The sequence below is a fragment of the Callospermophilus lateralis genome, chromosome 6 (assembly GCF_048772815.1).
Source record: "Callospermophilus lateralis isolate mCalLat2 chromosome 6, mCalLat2.hap1, whole genome shotgun sequence".
Classification (NCBI taxonomy): domain Eukaryota; kingdom Metazoa; phylum Chordata; class Mammalia; order Rodentia; family Sciuridae; genus Callospermophilus; species Callospermophilus lateralis.
The window spans coordinates 8,819,498-8,839,804 of NC_135310.1; the positions used below are offsets into that span (position 1 = coordinate 8,819,498).

At 38.1% G+C, this 20,307-nt stretch overlaps 1 protein-coding gene across 2 annotated transcripts in view; it reads right to left on the minus strand.

The window, feature by feature from the left end:
• Positions 1-18,285, minus strand: part of Wtap (WT1 associated protein) — a 30,668-nt gene extending 12,383 nt beyond the window's left edge. Inside the window, exons 1-5 of one of the 2 annotated variants that reach the window (XM_076858072.1) lie at positions 18,058-18,285; positions 10,026-10,063; positions 6,942-6,997; positions 3,583-3,641; positions 2,193-2,320 (exon numbers count right to left, since the gene is read on the minus strand). In XM_076858072.1, coding sequence (XP_076714187.1) covers positions 2,193-2,320; positions 3,583-3,641; positions 6,942-6,997; positions 10,026-10,055 — 273 coding nt within the window. In that variant the 5' untranslated portion in view covers positions 10,056-10,063; positions 18,058-18,285. Of the gene's footprint in view, positions 1-2,192; positions 2,321-3,582; positions 3,642-6,941; positions 6,998-10,025; positions 10,064-17,812; positions 17,925-18,057 lie in introns of those variants that run through there. The other variant, XM_076858071.2, reaches the window with a different exon arrangement.
• Positions 18,286-20,307: the final 2,022 nt, after the last annotated feature.

The window sequence follows — 20,307 nt, forward strand, 5'->3', positions numbered from 1 at the left end:
GATCTACTTGAAATAATCTTAAAATCTAGACTGAAAAAGTAAAAGGGGTGCTGGGGCTGTAGCTCAATGGCACAGCACTTGCCTAGCATGTGTGAGGCACTAAGTTCGATCCTCAACACCACATAAAAATGAACAGGTGAAATAAAGACCTTCTGTTCATCTATGACTAAAAAAAAAAAAAAAAAAAAAAAAAAAACCAAAAATAAACAAAAACAACTACAAGGGTCATGGCATATTGTCCACCAGGATTCAACCAAGCATGATAATGATCATAACTGCCACTATATGTGTATGTATGTATGAAAAGCTGGAGATTCAGACATGAGTCAATAATACTTAATGTCTAGGCAACTAGTAAGAAGAACCCGAACTATGATGTAAAGAGTAGAAATCAGGAGGAGAGAAAGAACTTAAAAGAAACTGAAATGACATAAGACATTACACCATCCATTTATTCTCTCCCAGGTAGTAGCACTCTGAAGGTTTGCATAAAAAGGGTATTTGTTAAGACATTAGTTACTGCTCATGGAGAAAAAAAAGTAGCAGTGGTAGGACAGAAACTAAACTGAGGATGAAAAGTGGTGAAAAGCGGGGGTGGGGGGTGGGGTGGGGGTGGGGATCACAAGGCTACTCTTTGTTCTTTCCTTTTTTAATATTTTTTTTATGAACCCAATACCTTTATTTATTTATTTTTATGTGGTGCTGCGCATCAAACCCAGTGCCTCACACATGCTGGCAAGTGCTCTACCACTGAGCCACAACTCCAGCCCCAACTCTTTTCCTCAGTGAAGAAAGAAGCGAAAAAGTAGCCAGGCATGGTGGTGTTTGCGTATAATCCCAGCAATATAGGAGGCTGAGGCAGGAGGATCAAAAATTTGAGGCCAGACTGAGCAACTTGGTAAATCTGACTCAAAAAATAAAAAGGAAGTGCTGGGGGAAGGGGATGTGGCTCCAGGGTAAAGCACTTGCCTAGGATGTATGAGGCCATAGGTTCAATCCCTAGCATCACCAACCCGCCCTCTCTCCCCTAAAAAAACAGTCAAAGAGTTGGGGACATGTAGCTCAGTGGTAGAGAGCCCTAGATTTAATCCTCAGTACTACAAAAAAAAAAAAAAAAAAAGAGAGAGAGAGAGAGAGAGAGAGAGAGAAAATGAATATGTGTGCAGATCTTATGCTATGAAATGAAGGAAAAAAGAATAAGGCTTTTGAAGAAATGCAGATGCTCTCTGAGCAGGAAATGAAAGAATCATTACTGGGCCCTAATGTATGTTCTATAAGAAAGCAAAAATAGGAATGTATTTTATACTGTGTATACATACATGCACATACACACACTATATACTTTTAGTATATCCATGTGACCAGAATAATGCCTTATACATTAGAAGATTTTAATAGACTGATCAAATAAGAGTTGAAGAAGCATTTGTGATTTTGAAACTCGAAACAAGCCAAGTGCAATAGCTCATGCCTATAATCCCTCTGGCTCACAATGGTAGTGTTGCCTCTGATCTTTAAATAAAATTTGTCTTTCTTATATATTCACACACTTAAAAAAAGAAATGGCTAGGACTGTCAAAGATAATCTCACACTGAATCTAAATTATCAAAGACAGACAATCAAACATAACACTAGATTTCAGATCTATGTAGACATGTCAAACAGCACAAATTTATGCTCTAACAATTAAAAAGGAGACACAGAAGTTGCTGATGCTAGAGTAAATAGTTCTTTGCAAAGGGTCAAGAGTAGAAGATAAAGAAATCAGATGCCTTGCCTAGACAGTAGAAATTAGGCAATAAACAAAAAGAGTTTTTTTTTTTTTTTAATTAATTACACCCTCAGATATCAAGCTGAGAGTATATCTGAGGGTCATATATACTAATTCTCATAAAACATGAGAATTTCAGAGAATGCCTTCTTGGCCACAGATGAAAATTTAAAATCTAATGATGAGACACTCTTTATGAGCACCTGCCTAGCACATTTGAGGCACTAGCTTCAATCCTCAACACCACATAAAAATACATAAAATAAAGGTATTGTGTCCATTTACAACTAAAAATTTTAAAAAATAAATAAATAAATAGGCATTCATATTTACCATTGTAAGTATTTAAAATTAACATATAATAATCTGAATTAAAATCCAATTCCTCAACTAAAGGCTTACACAATGTGAAATACTTACAGTACACTCTTGCATCTCTTGTTCCTTCGTTGCTAGTCGCATTACAAGGATGTTTTCCCTGCGTGCAGACTCCTGCTGCTGTTGCTTTAGTTTTTCTTCAGACTCCCTTAAACCAGTTACATCATTTGCTGATTAAAAGAAAAAAATTACAAAACATTATGAATATAATTTCAAGATAAACCAAAAGAAAGTTTCAATGACCTCTGTCAAGATTAATAAAATCCAGGGTCAATCAAGTATAGTTTTCCTCCTATTTTTAAAACAAGGATATTTGTTCTTGCTTATGAGAACTCTTTTTAGGAAGTAATGATATTATGTTCCACAACTATCTAACTACACTGAGTTATGAGTTTATAGTTCCAGTGACTTAGGGGGCTGAGGCAGAATTATGGCAAGTTCAAGGCCAGCCTCAGCAACTAAGTGAGAACCTGTCAGACCACAATGAAACCAAAACAGGAAACGGCATTATTTGAATTTGTTTATTGTATATAATATCCACAAAAATGCCAACTGGTATTTTCTAACCAATTCAATATAAAAAATTGCCAATAACTGCATGGACAAATAGTACTTTAAATTTTCGTGCCAGGTGTAGTAGCACACGCCTGTAATCCCAGCAGCTACAGAGCTCAAAGCCAGCTCCTCAGCAATTTAGCGAAGCCTAAGCAATTCAGCAAGACCTTGTATCGAAGCATAAAAAAGGGGTGGGGATGTGGCTCAGTGGTTAAGTGCCCCTGGGTTCAATCCCTGGTACCAAAACATAATAATTCATTATGTTCCTAACTTCTATGAATAATACAGTTACATAATTATTAAAACATCAGGATATTAAGCTTTCTAGACTTGGAAAACTACATTGGTTTTTACACTCACAAATGTTACTCAGTGAAAAGTGAGACTAAAATGATTGAAAATTATTAAATTTGTTGGTATTACTTTTAGCAGACCTTGAAAGGAATCTATAAATATCTAGCTATATCCTAACATTACAATTTAAGTTCTCATAATGGTTGCTTCAACACAGCTCCCTCTAGACTAATAATTCATGGTTCAATTCAAACTCCTATGTAGAAGGAGGTACATATCAAGTAAAGTTTCAAGTAGGTGTTGAGTTATCATAATATATACTCAGAAACCAGCACTTAATTTTACTAAAAACAGTAATGCCATTATATGATTTCTACATGTCTGTTGGCCGCAAAGACTGGAAATTCCACAAGAGATCATTACATTTCCCAGCATTCAACAAAGTGCCTGGACAATTCTCACAATAAAATGCTTGAGTAGAAATTACATTTGCTTTAGTAAAATGAATTATCCTTTATGTAATAACAATCTAAAATGAGGTGACTATTCACATAATCTTTAGAAAGCTAAAATTCAAACTTACAGTTGAGATCTGTGTACTTGCCCTCCAAAGCTTGAACGTAAGCTTCATATTGTTTCCATCTAGTAGAAAATTAAATCCACATATTAGTTATTATTTTGAAATTGGTTTTATTAAATATTCTAGAAAATCATATCCATAATACTGAGAATTCTGCTGGATGATTTTTAATTGTGAGATACACAATTCTAGTTATTTACAGAAGACAGGTAAAAGGAAATAAAGAAAAGTGTTCTCTGCTGGAAACTCCCTAAATATACTCTTCTGGGAGAGATCACATCCCGGATTCATTTGGTATCACTGATACATAGGACAATGCATAGATTACAGAAGGTCTATGAAAAACACCATACTACTTTCCATTTAAAACAAAAGGCACATAAAATGTTCTTTTGTGAAAATACCATGTCACTGTCTCAAAGTATTAATTTTTTCCTACTTTTTAAACTGACATAATAATTGGACAGACATATTCACAGGGTACATTGCAATAATTTTATACATGTGTACAACATGTAATGATTAAATCAGGGCAATCAGCATTTGCATCTCTCTAAACATTTACCATGCCTCTGTACCAAGAACCTTCAAACGTCTACCTTCTAGTTCTTTGTCAAGTAATACAAATGCCATATGTTACCAGGGTGAGACAGCCTTTCTTTCTTGTTGTAACTCCTTTGTCCTCAATATATATATAGATCAGTAGCAGCTCTTAGTCACTACTGGAGATAAACAATAAAGATCTTTCTCAAACTTTTTTCTTTCTTTTTGCAGTACTACTTGGGAGGCTGAAGCAGGAGAATCACCAGTTTAAGACTAGATTGGGTAACCAGCAAGACCCTGCCTTAAAATAAAATTTTAAAAGGACTGGGAATGTAGCTGAGTGGTAGAATATTTGCCTATTATGTGTTAGGCCCTGAGATCAATCCCCAGTATCAAAGGGGGTGGTGGGGATACATGGGACTATTTCAGAGGAACTAAAAAATATAAATGTTCAAGCAAAACCATACATATTAGAACGGAAATCACAGACTACTGTATGTCACCACATACCATTGCTACCTCATTAATGTATAATTGTGAATTTTTCATTCATCCTAATCTTCCACCAAAGACAGTTTAGTTATAATTGCTGGGATTACAGGCATACACTACCACACCTGGCCAAAAATTTATTTTAACTTCAAAACATCTTACTTCAGCTTCTCACTATAGGTGTGTGCCACCACACCCAGCAAGATTATCATGTTTTTTCCTCCTATAATTAAATCAAGAAAAGACTACATGCCAGATACAGTACTGTACACCTATAATCCTAGCTACTCAGAAGGCTGAGGCAGGAGGATCACTAGAGCCTGAAAGTTCAAAACAAACCTGGACAAGAGTTAAAAAAAAAAAACATTATTAGAATATCCCAGGTCATCCCAGCTACTCAGGAGGCCAAAACAGGAGGACTACAAGTTCAAGGCCAGCCTGGAGAACCAATCTCAAAAAAAAAAAAAGATGGGGGCAGTGATGAGGGTATAGCTCAGTGATAGAGCACTTGCCTACTATATGTGCAAGGCCCCAGGCTTGATCTTCAGCACTAACAAAAACAAAAAACAGCCAGGTGTAATGGTACATGCCTGCAATCCCAGCGGCTTGGGAGGCCAAGACAGGAGGATCACGAGTTCAAAACTAGCCTCAAAAATTTGGTGAGGTGCTAAGCAACTCAGAGACACCCTGTCTCTAAATAAAATATAAAATAGGGCTGGGGATGTGGCTCAGTAGTTGAGTGCCCCCCAAGTTCAATCCTTGGTACAAAAAAAAAAAAAATTGAACTGCAGACTAGAGAAATTACCTAAGAAGGGATAAACAAGGAGGTCCTATGTCAAAAATACAAAAGAGACCATATGATACATCATATCCCAAGCAGGTGTCTTTCTCAGCAAAAGAGGACAAGAGTGATAAACGTATTCAATTCAGAAAACTGTCTTATACCTGAGACTACATAGCAAAAGATAAAGTTTAAAGTCCACAATAGAATAGTTTAATACAAATGAAAGTAGGAAATTTGAATCAGACTCTTGGAAAGAGTCTTCAAAAGGTAGACGGATGAAGCTCATCATCCGGCTCCTTAACATATAAAACATCTTTTCTCTTCCCTGCTTTCAAGCTGTTAAACTTGCTTCCTTCAAATAAAAAATCCTTGAAATTTCTAGGGAAAGCAGAGTTCAATGACTTTCCAGTGGTTGCCCTGAAAAATACTAACTTTTTAAGTATTTAATTTAATAACCACGGTTAATAATTTTACATTAAAAATATACGTAAGTTATAAAACACAAAATATCCTATTCTTTGATTCCTTATATTTAAATACTATAATATGGGACTTGATAATCTCCTTTGGTAAAACTTTTATAAGGTAGGCTAGGGATATAGCTCAGTTGGTACAGTGCTTGCCACGCATGCACAAGGCCCTGGGTTCAATCTCCAGTACCAAAAAAAAAAAAAAACAAACACAGAAATTCAGAACTGGAAGTGAGCTTCAAAACAATTTAATCCAACCCCTTTGGACATTAAGTTAAATGAATTGGTCAAGGTCAACCCTAGAAGGAAGAGTAACTTCCCAACATTAGTAAATCATGCATTCCTTCCATAACTGAATGTCATTATTTAGAACAACTTTTTCAATATACAGTAAGAAAAATATATCAAAATAAGCTTTTAATTTGTTATACTGAAAATTAGAGCCAGGTCTTTCCTTACAGCAAGTTATACACATTAAGTACAAATGCCTCCCAAGTAACAAACTCTGAACATTTTACCTCTACCAAAAAAAAGAAAGAAAGAAATCAAAATCTATGTTATCTATGTTTGTCTATAAGTTACCCAAGCTAATGTTGTAAATAAAGTGTTGTGTTTCTCAGTCCTTATGTAATGAAGAAACACACCAAAGTAAATATGTTCAAAAAGACATCAAATGACTTAAGAACAGGTTAACTTCAAAAACAAAATAATATTTGCCATAAGGATAAACGTAACAGGGGGCTGTGGCTGTGGCTTGGTGGTAAAGCTCTTGCCTTGCATATGTGAGGCACTGGGTTCGATCCTCAGCACCACATAAAAATAAAGATACTGTGTGTTTATCTACAACTAAAAAATAAATGTTTAAAAAAAAAAAAAACATAACAGTATAGAATAAAAATACAACATTCTAAAGAAAGGATTTTGTTGTTGTTGTTGTTCAGGGTTTTTTGTTTTTGTTTTTGTTTTTTATTGGTTGTTCAAAACATTACAAAGCTCTTGACATATCATATTTCATACATTAGATTCAAGTGGGTTATGAACTCCCTAAAGAAAGGATTTAAAAAACATTTTACCTTAGAATTAACTCGTCTCTTGCCATAACTTTGAAGTCTGTTTCACTCAGTCGAACCTATAAAGAGAATTAAAAAATGAACTGAGTGCTGTTCTTCCTGAAAATACACAAAGTTATTCCCAAAAGGAGCTCTATAATGAGACCTATAAAACATCAAGACTTATAATGCTAAGTAGTTATTATCATATTTTCAAAAGTACAGTAGTTTTAAAAAGGCAAACTATCTGGTATCTTTTTTTTGGGGGGGTGGGGTTACTGGGGATTGAACCCAATAGTGCTTTACCACCAAGCCTCACCCCAACCCTTTATATTTGAGACAGGGTCTTGCTAAAGTACGTAGGGACTTGCTAAGTTACTGAGGGTGGTCTTGAACTTGCAATCTTACTGCTTCAGACACTCAAGTAACAAGGATTAAAGATTGGGCCACTGCCAGAGGGGTGGAAGAGGAAGGGAGGGGGCAGGGGGTTAGCAATGATGGTGGAATGTGATAGACATCATTATCCAAAGTACATGTATGAAAACACAAATTGGTGTGAACATACTTTATAAAAACCAGAGATATGAAAAGTTGTGCTGTATAGATGTAATATGAATTGTAATGCATTCCACTGTCATTTATTTTTAAAAAAATATATTGGGGCCACTGGGCCCAGCACTATTTGGTATCTTAATATGCATCATCATTACCGAAATGCAAATTAAAATTCCAATGAGGAATCACTACACATTGATTAAAATGGCTTTAAAAAAAAAGTGGTAACAACAATTGCTGGTGAAGATTTGGAGAAACTGGACTTTCATACATTGCTGGTGAGAAGAAAAAATGGGCCAAGTACAGTGGGGCACACCCGTAATCACAGCAGCTGGGAGGGCTGAGGCAAGAGGACAGCAAGTTCAAAGTCAGCCACAGAAACTTAGCAAGGCCCTATCTCAAAATAAAAAATAAAAAATGGGTTGGGGATGTGGTTCAGTGGTTGAAATGCCCATGGGTTTAATCCTTGGTGCAAAAAAAAAAAAAAAAAAAGCAAGCAAAATGGTAATGCCCACCATGAAAAATAGCTGGTTCTGTTTGTTTCTTTATTCATGTGGTACTAGAATCAAAACCAGGGCATTTGGTAGGTAAGTACTCTTTTTAATTTTCATTTTGAGATATGATCCTGCTAAACTGCCCAGGATGGCCTTGAACTTGGGATTCTCTTATATTAGCCTCCTAAGTAGCTGGTATTACAGGCATGCACAACCACACAGTTCTTTTTAAAACTAAAAACATAAAAACAAAAACAAAGACAACAAAAACTAAACACAATGTGCCAAGTGACCCAGCAGTTGCATTCTTAAGCATGTATCCCAAAGAAATTAAAACAAATATTCATGGTAGCTTTAAAATAGCCCCAAACTGGGCTGGGGCTGGGGCTGGAGCTCAGTGGCAGAGCGCTTGCCTGGCATGTGTGACGGACTGGGTTCAATCCTCAGCACCACATAAAAATAAAAACAAATAAAACGAAAGCATTCTGTCCATCTACAACTACCAAAAAAGAAAAAAATAAATAAATAAAGCCCCAAACTGGAAACTACCCAAGTGTTTTTCAAAAGGTAGATGTTTGTTAAACTATTGATACATCCATTCTATGGAATACCATTTAGGAATAAACAAATAAACAACTTGAATAAATCCTAAGAAAATTATGCTGAGTGAAAAAATAATCTCAAATTATATACCACATGATTTCCTTTATGTAACATAGGAAGGGAACGCAAATTAGGAGTTGGGGGTGGTGGTGTTAGAGCTGGAGGGAAGGGGTGCATATGGCTACAAAGGAGTAACGTTATGTATCCCAAAGAAATTAAAACAAACATCCAGTGGCTCCTGATGCTGAGATAGGAGGAGTTCCAAGCCAGCCTCAACAACAGCAGGGTGCTAAGTAGCTCTGTGAGAACCTGTCTCTAAATAAAATACAAAAAAGGGCTGGGGATATGGCTGAGTGGTTGAGCGCCCCTGAGTTCAATCCCCAGTACCTCCCCCCACAAAAAAGTAAAACAATATAATTCTTTATTCATTTTGTGAATAATATGTTTCTAAAACTTAGGATAGAAATTTCTATGACACATTATCTAAGTTGTGCATTAAAGTATTAACTATTTATTAAGCAAATACCCTATTTACTAACTGAATCCTAAATTTCTCCTAGAAATTATGTTACTCTTTTGTAACACTCATTGTGTGTGTATGTATACAGACTATAGGCAATAGTGTCTAAAAATCAGTTAAGGTAGGGATAGAAAACAGGGAAAAATTCAAGTTAAAAAACAACTTCAAAGGGAATGGCTAGCTATAATCTTAAAAAATATATAGAAGTAATTTTTAATTCTGATAATGGGGATTTAAATTAGGAAAAAGGAACAATATGGGAACTTGAAAAGTAATCTTTTTTTAATTGACATTGTGTATTTGTGTAACTTAACCATTTTGCATTAAAGATAAATAATGAATTCAAGTGGAGAACCACTATATAATGCTGACTTTTAGAATCAAGGCCAATAGCAGTGATTACTTATTAAGTACATACCCAATGAAAATATTTCTATACTAATTGTATACCACAGAATAATCTGTATTTCAAAAATAGCTTTTTCAGATACATTTACTTATTATACATTATATATTACTTATTAAGTATGATACATACATACATATAGTAAAAGAGAAAGATGGAAATTTTATCAAGATAAATGTTTTTCAAAAGCTACAAATAGTCTAAATATAGAGTGTATATAAGATACAATTAGCTAGCACACTGCATCCCCCTATGGCCCAGATGCTATTATTGTTATAAAGGAAAGGGAGTAAAAAAATAAGCAAACAATACAGAAAAGTCCTTTAAACTCTATTATTAAAAAATAAGTGCTTACAAACTGCTGAGAGGGCTGGGGTTGTGGCTCAGTAGTAGGACACTCACCACCTCATGCCTAAGGTACTGGGTTCAATCCTCAGCATCACATTAATAAATAAATAAAGAGATAAAGATATTGTGTTCATCTACAACTAAAATAAAATTTAAAAAAAAATACTGCTGAGAAAACATACCTTTTTTGGAAGAGGTTCTTCGTTGGTCATCTTGAATCCTAAAAAAAATTTAAAAAATTAAAAGTTGGGGAAAAGAGGTTCAATCGATTATTTTCCAAGTAAAGTAGAACAAAAAATACTCTTTCAAAGCAATTTATTAGTAAACTAAGTTTTGGTTAAATCATTAGCGTTTTTTTAATTTAAATAAACCTTTTATTTTAGAACAGTTTTAATTTATAAAAAAAGTGGAAAGATATTAGAATTCCTGCATACCCTACACCAAATTTGCTCTTTGTTAATGAGCTCCATTGTTGTCTCCATTATCATGGTTATTGGTTAATTTTTAATAATTCCCTATAACAAAGGAATGAATCCTTTTGATGTTGAGAAAAAGGATCAAGAGAAATACAACTTTGCACTGCGATCTTAACAACTCCCCCACCCCAACCTCCAGTGAAAGCAGAAGTGGTAACTGCTCAAATCAGACACTGACCACAGGCAGTCACCTACACATGTTGCTGAAGGAATAGAGAAGGGTAGGTAGTATCAGTTTCCAAGCCTTTCCTTTTACAGAATTATGTTGTATAGCAAGGTAGAATCTATTATAATATTACGATTCACTACTTTCCAGTGTCACATACACCTGCTATCTTTCTATGTATGTGTTCTGAAATACATGTTTATACCTAATGAAATCATTTCTACACTAATTCCACAAAATGTTTGAAAAATAGCTCTTCAAATATATTTATACAAAATTCACTTAACCATGATGCCTTAAAGATAAATAATGAATTTAACTGCAGATCCACTGTATAATGCTGTCTTTTAGAATGAGGCCAATAGCAGTCATTACTTGTTAAACACCAATTCAAAAACTAAAAAAAGAAACTGAAGGGGAAAGGAGAGAAAGAAATGTATAACAGACATACTTTAAATAATGTCTTAAAATACAAGGCTGAGGCTGCAGCTCAGTGGTAGAGTGCCTGCCTCACACATGTGAGGCACTAGGTTCGATTCTAGGAAGGAAGGAATGAAGGAAATAAATATAAGGCTGGAAAAAAGGTATATGTGATAGAATAACTTAACCCAATAAAATGTTCATATGAATTCTATAAGCATAAAATATTGAAACAGTTTGGGTTCCTGGACCGTTTGTTAACAAACATCTTAATTGAGTTTGAAATATAATTTATACCAACTAAGAAATTAGCTCTTACATTGCAAACACTTCTGCTACTTCCTAATATTCAAATTTAATCAGAAGACAAGCTAATTTTGTTATTCCTAGGTATTATTTGTAACAGCAGGTTCATGACTGTTCTCTTAAATTTTAAAATATTTTTATCCAGTTTAAATTACTTACTCACATTTAGTATAACTCTAAAATACTAGAGATGTAATTTAAAAAATTATGTTTAGGTGAATTTTTTAAAAAGGTACTTCATTTCTTAGTGAATATTTGGGATTCCGCAAGATTATTTTCTAGTACTATTTATACACAAAATCCCAACTCTACATATAGTCAAGATATTCTAATCATATCATCATTAAACCCTGCCTTTCAGAAATGTTTGAGGGGAAGAAAATCATACACTGACCATATCATAAATTACTACTTTCATTCTTCTCTTTAGAAATCTTCATATGTGGTCTGGGGTGTGACTCAGTTGTAGAGTGCTTACCTAGCATCATCGAGGCACTGGATTGGATCCCCTGTACCAGAAGGGGGGCGGGCACAAACTTTCAAGAGACTATAGGTACATACCTTCTTGCCTGGTTCTACATTTTGGTTTTTTTTCTTTAATCAAGTTTTTCTCTCCTATGTAGTCATGACCATATTTCCATAATATATACTATTTTTACTTTTTCTTTAAAGCATCACTACCAACTTTACAGCCTTTGTTGCAGTTTATAAACTATGCTATAGTTACAGAAAGTTGCTTAGTGACTATCCTAATGTGATAGCAATCACTCATTCCAATCATTGAGGAAACCCTCACTATGTTTATCTGCACAAAGATCTAACTGCTTCTATTTTTGCATGATTATATCTTCCCTCCACTAGACTACAAAATCTTATAACAGAAATCAAGCCTGGCACCTCTTTGTAATTTTACAGTTGTTCACAGAAAAATATAGTAAGTAAATGTAAAGAACCTCTTTAATTAAAAAAAAAAAATCACCCACAATTTTAATAATTTGAACTGTACATATTTATTTATTTAGCTGGTCTTGAACTGTGCTTGCTTATTTATTTATTTATTTATTTATTTATTTATTTGCTTGCTTGAACTTTCGATCCTCCTGCCTCAACCTCCTAAGCAGGTAGGATTGAAGATGTGCACCACAGCACCCAGCCTTTCAGGGTCTCCTATATTGCAGAGGTTGATGGGAAGCCTTTAAGATTTAACCAGAATAGTGATACATAGACACACACTAAATATGTTTAATTCAGACTGGGTGAGCTATTGCACACCTATGATCCCAGCAATCCAGAAGGCTGAGGAAAGAGGATCACAAGTTTGAGACCATCCTGGGCAACTTAGTAAGACTTCTATCTCAAAATTTTAAAAGGGCTGGGGATATAGCTCAGTGTTTGAGCACTTGCCTACCTTGCACAAGGTCCTAGGCTGGATCCCCAGTACTTTATATAATAAAAGAAAAAGAGGAAGGGAGGGGGTGGTTCAGTGGTACAGCTCCTAAGAGCTTAGCATTCACAAGGCCCTTGGAACAATTCCCCTTTTGGATTGCAGGGGTGGAAGGTAGAGTAGCAAAACCCAAAATCTAAAGGCTTCCCATCTCACTCAAACCACTACATACCCAGTTTTTGGTATCCCCCTTCTATTAACCTTCATTTTTCTTCATAATTTTTATTGCAACCTGACATTTTTTATGCTTACCTCCTATTTCCTGAAATTATAATATGCTCTATAATGGCAGAATTGTTTCATTCACTGATGTCCTATTGCCTACCGGGCACTAAAGTATGTTACTTGAAAGTATAAACAAATGAATATGCTTCTGTTATAGTAAAATCATAAAGGTGAACTTATTTAAATAAGCCAAACTAATTATCTTCAGAATTAACCAAGATGACCAGACCATTACATTTTTTTTTAAGTGGTGCTGGTGATCATTACATAAAATTTTGCAACTGATAAAACAGACCTTAATATAATAAGTACTGTGGCAGAATTATATGAGTCACAGTTTAAAAACAGCTAAATTTATTACTAAGACTAGGTAGCCTACCTGTTATCTAGTTACCAGGCACCTTACCAACTTGGTATGTAGGATTTTGGTTATAAAACTTAAGTATCAGCAGGCATAGTGGCGCACACCTGTAATCCCAGCAGTTGGAAAGGCTGAGGCAAGAGGATAGAAAGTTCAAAGCCAGCCCCAGAAACTTAGCAAAACCCTAAGCAATTCTGTGAAACCCTTTCTCTAAATAAAATATAAAAAGATGGCTGGGAATGAGGCTCAGTGGTTAAGCGCCCCTGGGTTCAATCCCTGATACCAAAAAATAAAAACAAAAAATCCTTAAATATCATTCCATATAAGTTCTAGTTTAAACTTTATTATATACCCTACAACCCAACACTTTCCCTGGGAAGTGTTAATTAGGTATGTCAGTTGTAAACTGCCCTGGGTTCAGTACTTGGTACTACAATATATAAATAAATGACTAGAAAACATATGAAGGAAATTCAGATAACCCTGGTTTTCTAGGAAAGGACATTAAACTTGGAAAACAAACAAAAAAGGAATAGAACCTCTAAGCCTTAGCTCCTTATCTCAAAAAAGATTACCAGCATGGCCCCCCACAAAATACCACAAGACTCTCATTCAGTGTTTGTTGAAAAACCTGAAGAGATCATTCACAAGTGGACAAGAACAATCAAAAAGCCTTCCTGGGCTGCCTATGGTAGTACATACCTGAAATCCCAGCAACTCTGGAGGCTGATAAAGGAGGACTGCAAATTCAAGGCCAGCTTCAGCTACCTAGCAAGACCCTAAGCAACTGAGTGAGACCCTGTCTCAAAATAAAAAATAAAAAGGGCTGGAGAATGTAGCTGAATAGTAAAGTACTCCTGGGTTAAATGCTTAGTAACCTTCCTCCCCCCAAAAATGGCCTTCCTGTTTCTTTCACAGAATTATTCTTGATGATTTCTAATTTTCAGAATTCTTAAAAACCCAATTATTTAAATATCTAATGTTGGTTTATGTTCATTTCTCTTAAAAAAAAAAAAAAAAAGTCTGATGTTAGGCTGGATACAGAAGCACCAGCCTATAATGCCAGCAATTCGGGAGGCTGAAGCAGGAGAATCTCAAATTCAAGGTCAGCCTGGACAACTTGGTAAAATCCTATCTCAAAATAAAAAATAGGGGTCTGGGGTTGTGGCTCAGTGGTAGAGCACTTGCCTACCATGTGTGAGGCATTGGGTTAGAACCTCAGTACCACATGAAAATAAAAGATATTATATCCATCTACAACTAAAAAAAAATATCTATAAATATAAAAATACAATGGGCTGGGGATATAGCTCAGTGGTAAAAGTGCCCCTGGGTTCAATTCCAGTACAAACAAAAAAACACCATAAAAAGTTTATGTTGGGCAGATTTTAGAATTGAATGCTATCCAAATTTTTCTTTATAAAAATATCTTAGGGCTGGGGATATAGCTCAGTTAGTAGAGTGCTTGCCTTGCATGCACAAGGCTCTGGGTTCAATCCTCAGCACCAAAAAAATAAATAAATAAATCTTAAATTTGCAATATAAGTCAGGGATAAATATCTGTTTCATATAAACATTCTTCATAAATCAATTCTTAGAATCACAGGTTATTCCTTGTGTAATAGGTAATCTGATTTGGGAAATTTAGAGCCTCAGCATTTGCAAGAAAATATTCCCTTAACTTTAATTGATGAAAAGTCAATCTTTCCTCAAGAGTTCACGATATACCACATAGATGGATTTAAATGCACACTCTAACAAAAGGTGAATTACAAAAAATTGAAAATTTTTAAATATCTACAACATTCAACTATTCAGTCAAAACAGAAAATGATCCTTAAATGTTAACATTCACAATGTATGAGTATGCTAACAAATTTATTATTCCTCAAGTTTTTTAGACTAACAAGCACAATAACTATCTAAAGTCAAATCTAGATACATAAAGACAAAAGATTATACAAAGTTCTAAGAACAAACTATTCTCCCATCAGAAAAATGGAATGACTGAAACACCATTTGGAGTCAAAGTTGAATCCTGAACCTTGAAGAATATACACTCAGTACTTATGAGTCAGACTTATTTAATAATCACAACCCTTCAAACTCAAAAGTCAGTCCCCATTTTCCAGGATGGAAATGACTTGAGTCATTAGGTGATTTGCTCAGATTAAATCAGCTATTAAATTAGGGGCATGGGCCCTAAATTCAGTGCCTCTCAAAAGTTGGTAACTAATGAAGATGGATACACGGCCCACTCCCCCATCCTCAATAACCATTAAGCTTAGCTGGGATAGAGAATGAAAAGCAAAATAGCCAATCTGGCTACCTTTCAAAAGTCTAAGATGATTGATTTTAAAACTATCTATAAAGGTTATTTATGTAGATACTTTGGAGGTAATATCTCAAATTTATAATGTCATAACCAACTTTTATTCTTGAAACCTTCACACAGAGAAACAGCATAGGATGGGGAGCTCAGTTTTGGTTAGTCGGGTGCCTAGTATGCCAAATCCCAGTTTCCTGGCTCTTAGCATTAGATCCTAAGGCAGGAAACTCAGTTCTCTCTGTACAGCGGCAAACACCAGTCTATGTACCTTTAGTTAGAAAAAGCATGTAAATCACTGAAACAAACCATAATTGGTTGCAAGCAATCAACCATCTGATATCGTAGTAGCTTTAGCAATGCAGCAGAAAGTCAGGAATTCCTAACTTCCTTATTCTATCAATCAGTCATGTGTGTGATCTTGAGCAAATCACTTAGCTCTATGGGGTATAGTTTCCAAAACAGCATAAAAGAAGATACCAACTTCTTCTGCCTCACAAATGCTGCAAATCTCAATGCTTTCAGTTCCATAAAAATGCTATACGTACAAGGAATTATAAATAAAACATGAACATAACATGAACATAAAAGAAAACTTCAACAGCATTCAGTAAATGAAAGTAAATCCCATAAAATATATCCCCAAAATCGAAGAACAACAAGGCTGTGGTGGTAGCTCAATGGCAGAGTGTTTGCCTAAGTATGAGGCACTGGGTTCAATCTTTAGCACCATATAAAAATAAAATGAAGGTACCGTGTCCATCTACAAAAAAAAAAAAAAAAAAAAAAAGGCAAAAAACATTTATAATACTGAATTCTAGTCTGATGAAACACTCTAATATAACCAATGGATTATACTAGCATAGAAATATTTTTTAAAGTTTTCTCCATGCTTAGCAATTGCAAGAAATAAAAATTATTTACAGGCAGGAAAGTGGGAGTAATTTTAAAAAATGAGAAGACTAAAATCAAAATGCTATCCAAGTCTTGTTTTGATAAAGGACTCACCTACATAAACTTCCAAAGAGCAAGATTCAAATATAACTGCATTATACAGTAATTATCAAGATTGCTACTTAAACAATATTTTCAAGTCGATTCTATATTATATACATTCAAGACACAAGAGACCTTCAAAGTTGTAATTTACTGTACAAACATAATTGTTACAACTTTTATTTCCATATCTACTACAGTTCATGCTTTAGGATGCAGAAAATTCGGTAGTTTTCTTTGGCACTGAAAGGTGTGTGCAAGTACTGATCCGCTTAGCCATCCGCTTAAGATTGGGAAGATCTAAAAGCATTCTTAAAACACACCTATCTTAATTAACCCTTCAGGAAGTTAACCTCAACCACATCGCAACGCTAATTGATGAACTGCAATCTTTCCCCAATTTGCCTAATCATATACTACTGAATGAATTAAAATATAAATAAAATTTACCAATCTTAAAAATGTCCCCACAATTTTTTAAATGGGATTTTAAATGTCTACATGTTTACCTATCGTGGAGAACTTAAGGGTCAAATTTTTTAAATTAAAAAAAAAAAAAACGGGTAAAATCGTGATGACAGATCCGTGACTTCCATTGCTCTTCCAAAGCAACGGAAATCGCTAATGAAAAGCTAGGCGAAGCGGCAGACAACTCACGCCTCCGGGGTGCTGGACCAAGTACTTTCCTACCGGGCGAAAGAACCGTTTTATATTTGACAACCAGTGAAGACTTTAATGACCCTCCGAGATCCAGCAAATGAACTGACTTTCTTCTTCAACAGACCGGAGCTGGGGCTTTTCCGCCGAGGGCGCTGACTTTCGGGGAGCGGCCTGAACACCGCCCAACACAGCCCCGCAGGGACCGGGACGCGAGCGAGGTGCACAACCACCTCCCGCGCTGTCAGGCCGCCGGCCCCTCACGGGCGCGCCCTCGCTCAGGGAGAGAGTCCGCGGGGCAGGCGGCCACAGTGACAAGCCGGCGCGCGGCGCGGAACCCGGCAGCCCCGCCAGCGCGGTGCAGCCCTCGCAAGTCCGGCCGAGCGAGCGGAGGGGGCGACGGGGACCGGGAGGGCACGGCGCGGCCCGCGATCTCCCGGCCGCCCGTACCGCGCACCGCGGCCTCCGCAACCCGAGGCCGGCGCGGCGGGCCCGAGGCGCCCCGCGGGCCCTGCGCCCCGCTTCCCGGCTGAGGGCAGCCGCGCCGCCGTCCCGGGGTCCCGCGGCCGCTTCGCCGCCCGCCCGCACCTACCTCTCCAGGCCGCGGCCGCGCGGGCGCCGCCAGTCACAAGGGCCGAGGCCGCGCCGCCGCAGCCCCGGCGCTCCCCTTTATTTGCGGGTCTCGCTGCCACAAAATGGCGCTGAGGGAGGAAACCCGGCCCCGCCGCCGGCCCCGCCCCGCCGCCGGCCCCGCTCCGCCCCGCCTCGCCCCGCCCCCCCGTCGGCCAGAAAGCGCCGCCACCGCAGCCTCCCGCCAGCATCGCCCAGGCCGCTCACCGAGGAGTCGCCTCCTGGCCGCGGCCGCAGCCGCCCGCCCGCCCGCCAGCGGCCGGCCCCGCCGGGACGGAAAAGACGAGAGAGGCCGGCCGTCCGCCTGGCCCGAGCGGGGCCTCGAGCCGTAATAGACCAGCTGCACCCCCGCGCCGCGCCGCGCCACGCCCCGGCCCTTCCCGGAGTACGGCGCGCGCCCGGCGGCCGCCGGGGCTCAGCTAGCTCCCTGGGGGCGGGGAGGGAAGCGGCCGGAGCGCGGGGCGGGCCGCCGAGGTCGGAGGTCAGCCGCGAGGCATCACGGGACGGCGGCCGCCGCTGGACGCGCTCGCCGGGGGCACCTGCGACTGCGGCGCGGCCTCGTGCGGAGGGATCTGGCGAAGGCGGCGCGTGATTGGCCGCTCTTTGCGCGCGTTATGAAAGGCGATGCTTCCGCGCGGCGGACCAGGTGCAGCCGCGGGAGCCCGGCGTGGGCGGGCAGACTCCGAGGCACCCGGGGACTGCGCCCTCTCCTCGCCGCCGCGGCAGCCTCCTGGCCTTTGGTCCGTCTCGCCTGGATATCTCTGGAAGCGAAAGCCAGGCGCTATTGTTTGCTCCCTAGTGGAGGCAGGACGTGACGGTCCCTCCGAGGACACCCTGTAAACTTGGAAAGGAGACGGCGAATCCTGGGAGGCTTTAAAGAACCTGGTAAAAACGAGCCCTTACCTCCATGCGCTCCCTTGCGCCAGACCGTGAGCGCCGCCTGGGCCGCTGAGCAGGAACCATGGTGTTACCTGTAAAGCGAAGTCCTACCGCTTTTCTAGAGGGACCAGGGAATCCTCAGCATTGGTCTGCTTAACAGACTGTACCTGAAGTATTCATCCGCAAGGAAGGTGCCCCGGAGTGATTTTTTTAATAAGGATAAGACTAAGCATCCTCCAGATGGTCAAAGGATATAATCTGCCAGTATGGAGAAAATATTTGGAAATACACATTAAAATCGTTTCATGGTGAAATGGAAAAATTATGCAAGCCTTGTGGAGTACCAAAATTACATGTGCATTTACCCCATACCTTCTAATTCTTATTCAAATCCTGACTTTGTTTTGAAGATACACTTCCACAAATGGCAACATGGACACAAGGTTAATTTGCAGTGACAGAGAAAGCAAAAGTTTGGAAATAATTTTGATGTCCAGTAATAGGGAACTGTTAGCTATAGTATCTCCATGCAATGAAATACAGGGCAGCCATAAAATAGGAAACAGTTACATGTTGATTTGGAATGAGTCCCAGGTTATATTAAGTGAATGAAGCAAGGTGCAGAAATACTTGAGTAGAAGGGATTGGAAAGATACCCTAGAAACAATAAAAATTATTACCTAAAGTAGGTGGTGGGGAAAAGCAGGGGATAGAACTAGAAGCAAGGCTTACTTGAGTTCTTGAATTTTGTTTTACATCTCGAAAAGGTAAATAAAAAAGGAAACAACGTAAACCTCAAAATTGAAAGCAAACTGAAACAAATGAACTTAACACTAAGACAAATCAGTAACTTACCTGAGATACACAGAGGAAAGACTTATTCCCTGGAGGGTTTAAATTGGCACAATGGTAGTATGAAAGGACATCCTAATGATGAAAAAGAAGTACAAAGTAATCTTTTTGTTTCACTCAAATGATTTATAGTTAACGGTAATATTGTTGCTGTGGTTTTGCAATCATGTCTATCATAGGACAACACAAGTATTTTAATGTTACTATGTACAAAAGACTTTGAGGGTAAGAGAGATGCAATATAAAGAGAGGACCAAAGACATTCAGGGGAAAAAAATCTCTAATATTAAGATTAAATTTGGGCTGGGGATGTGGCTCAAGCGGTAGCGCGCTTACCTGGCATGTGTGCGGCCCCGGTTCGATCCTCAGCACCACATACAAACAAAGATGTTGTGTCCGCCGAGAACTAAAAAAAAATTAATATTAAAAAAAATTCTCTCTCTCTCTCTCTCTCTCTCTCTCTCTCTCTCTCTCTCTCTCTCTCCCCCCCCCCCACTCTCTTTAAAAAAAAAAAAAGATTAAATTTGAAATACTAACTTGAACTCATAAATTTCCTAGTTCTATGCACTTCAATGGCTTGGAAGCAAGGGTGACCATTTGTCTTGTTTGCCAGGATTTCCTGGGAAACTGAACTTTCAGGTTAAAACTGCCCCAGGCAAACCAAGATGGCTTTCACTCTAAGATGTGGCACCCATATGTTGGCTGCTACATTCCTTTCCCTCTAAA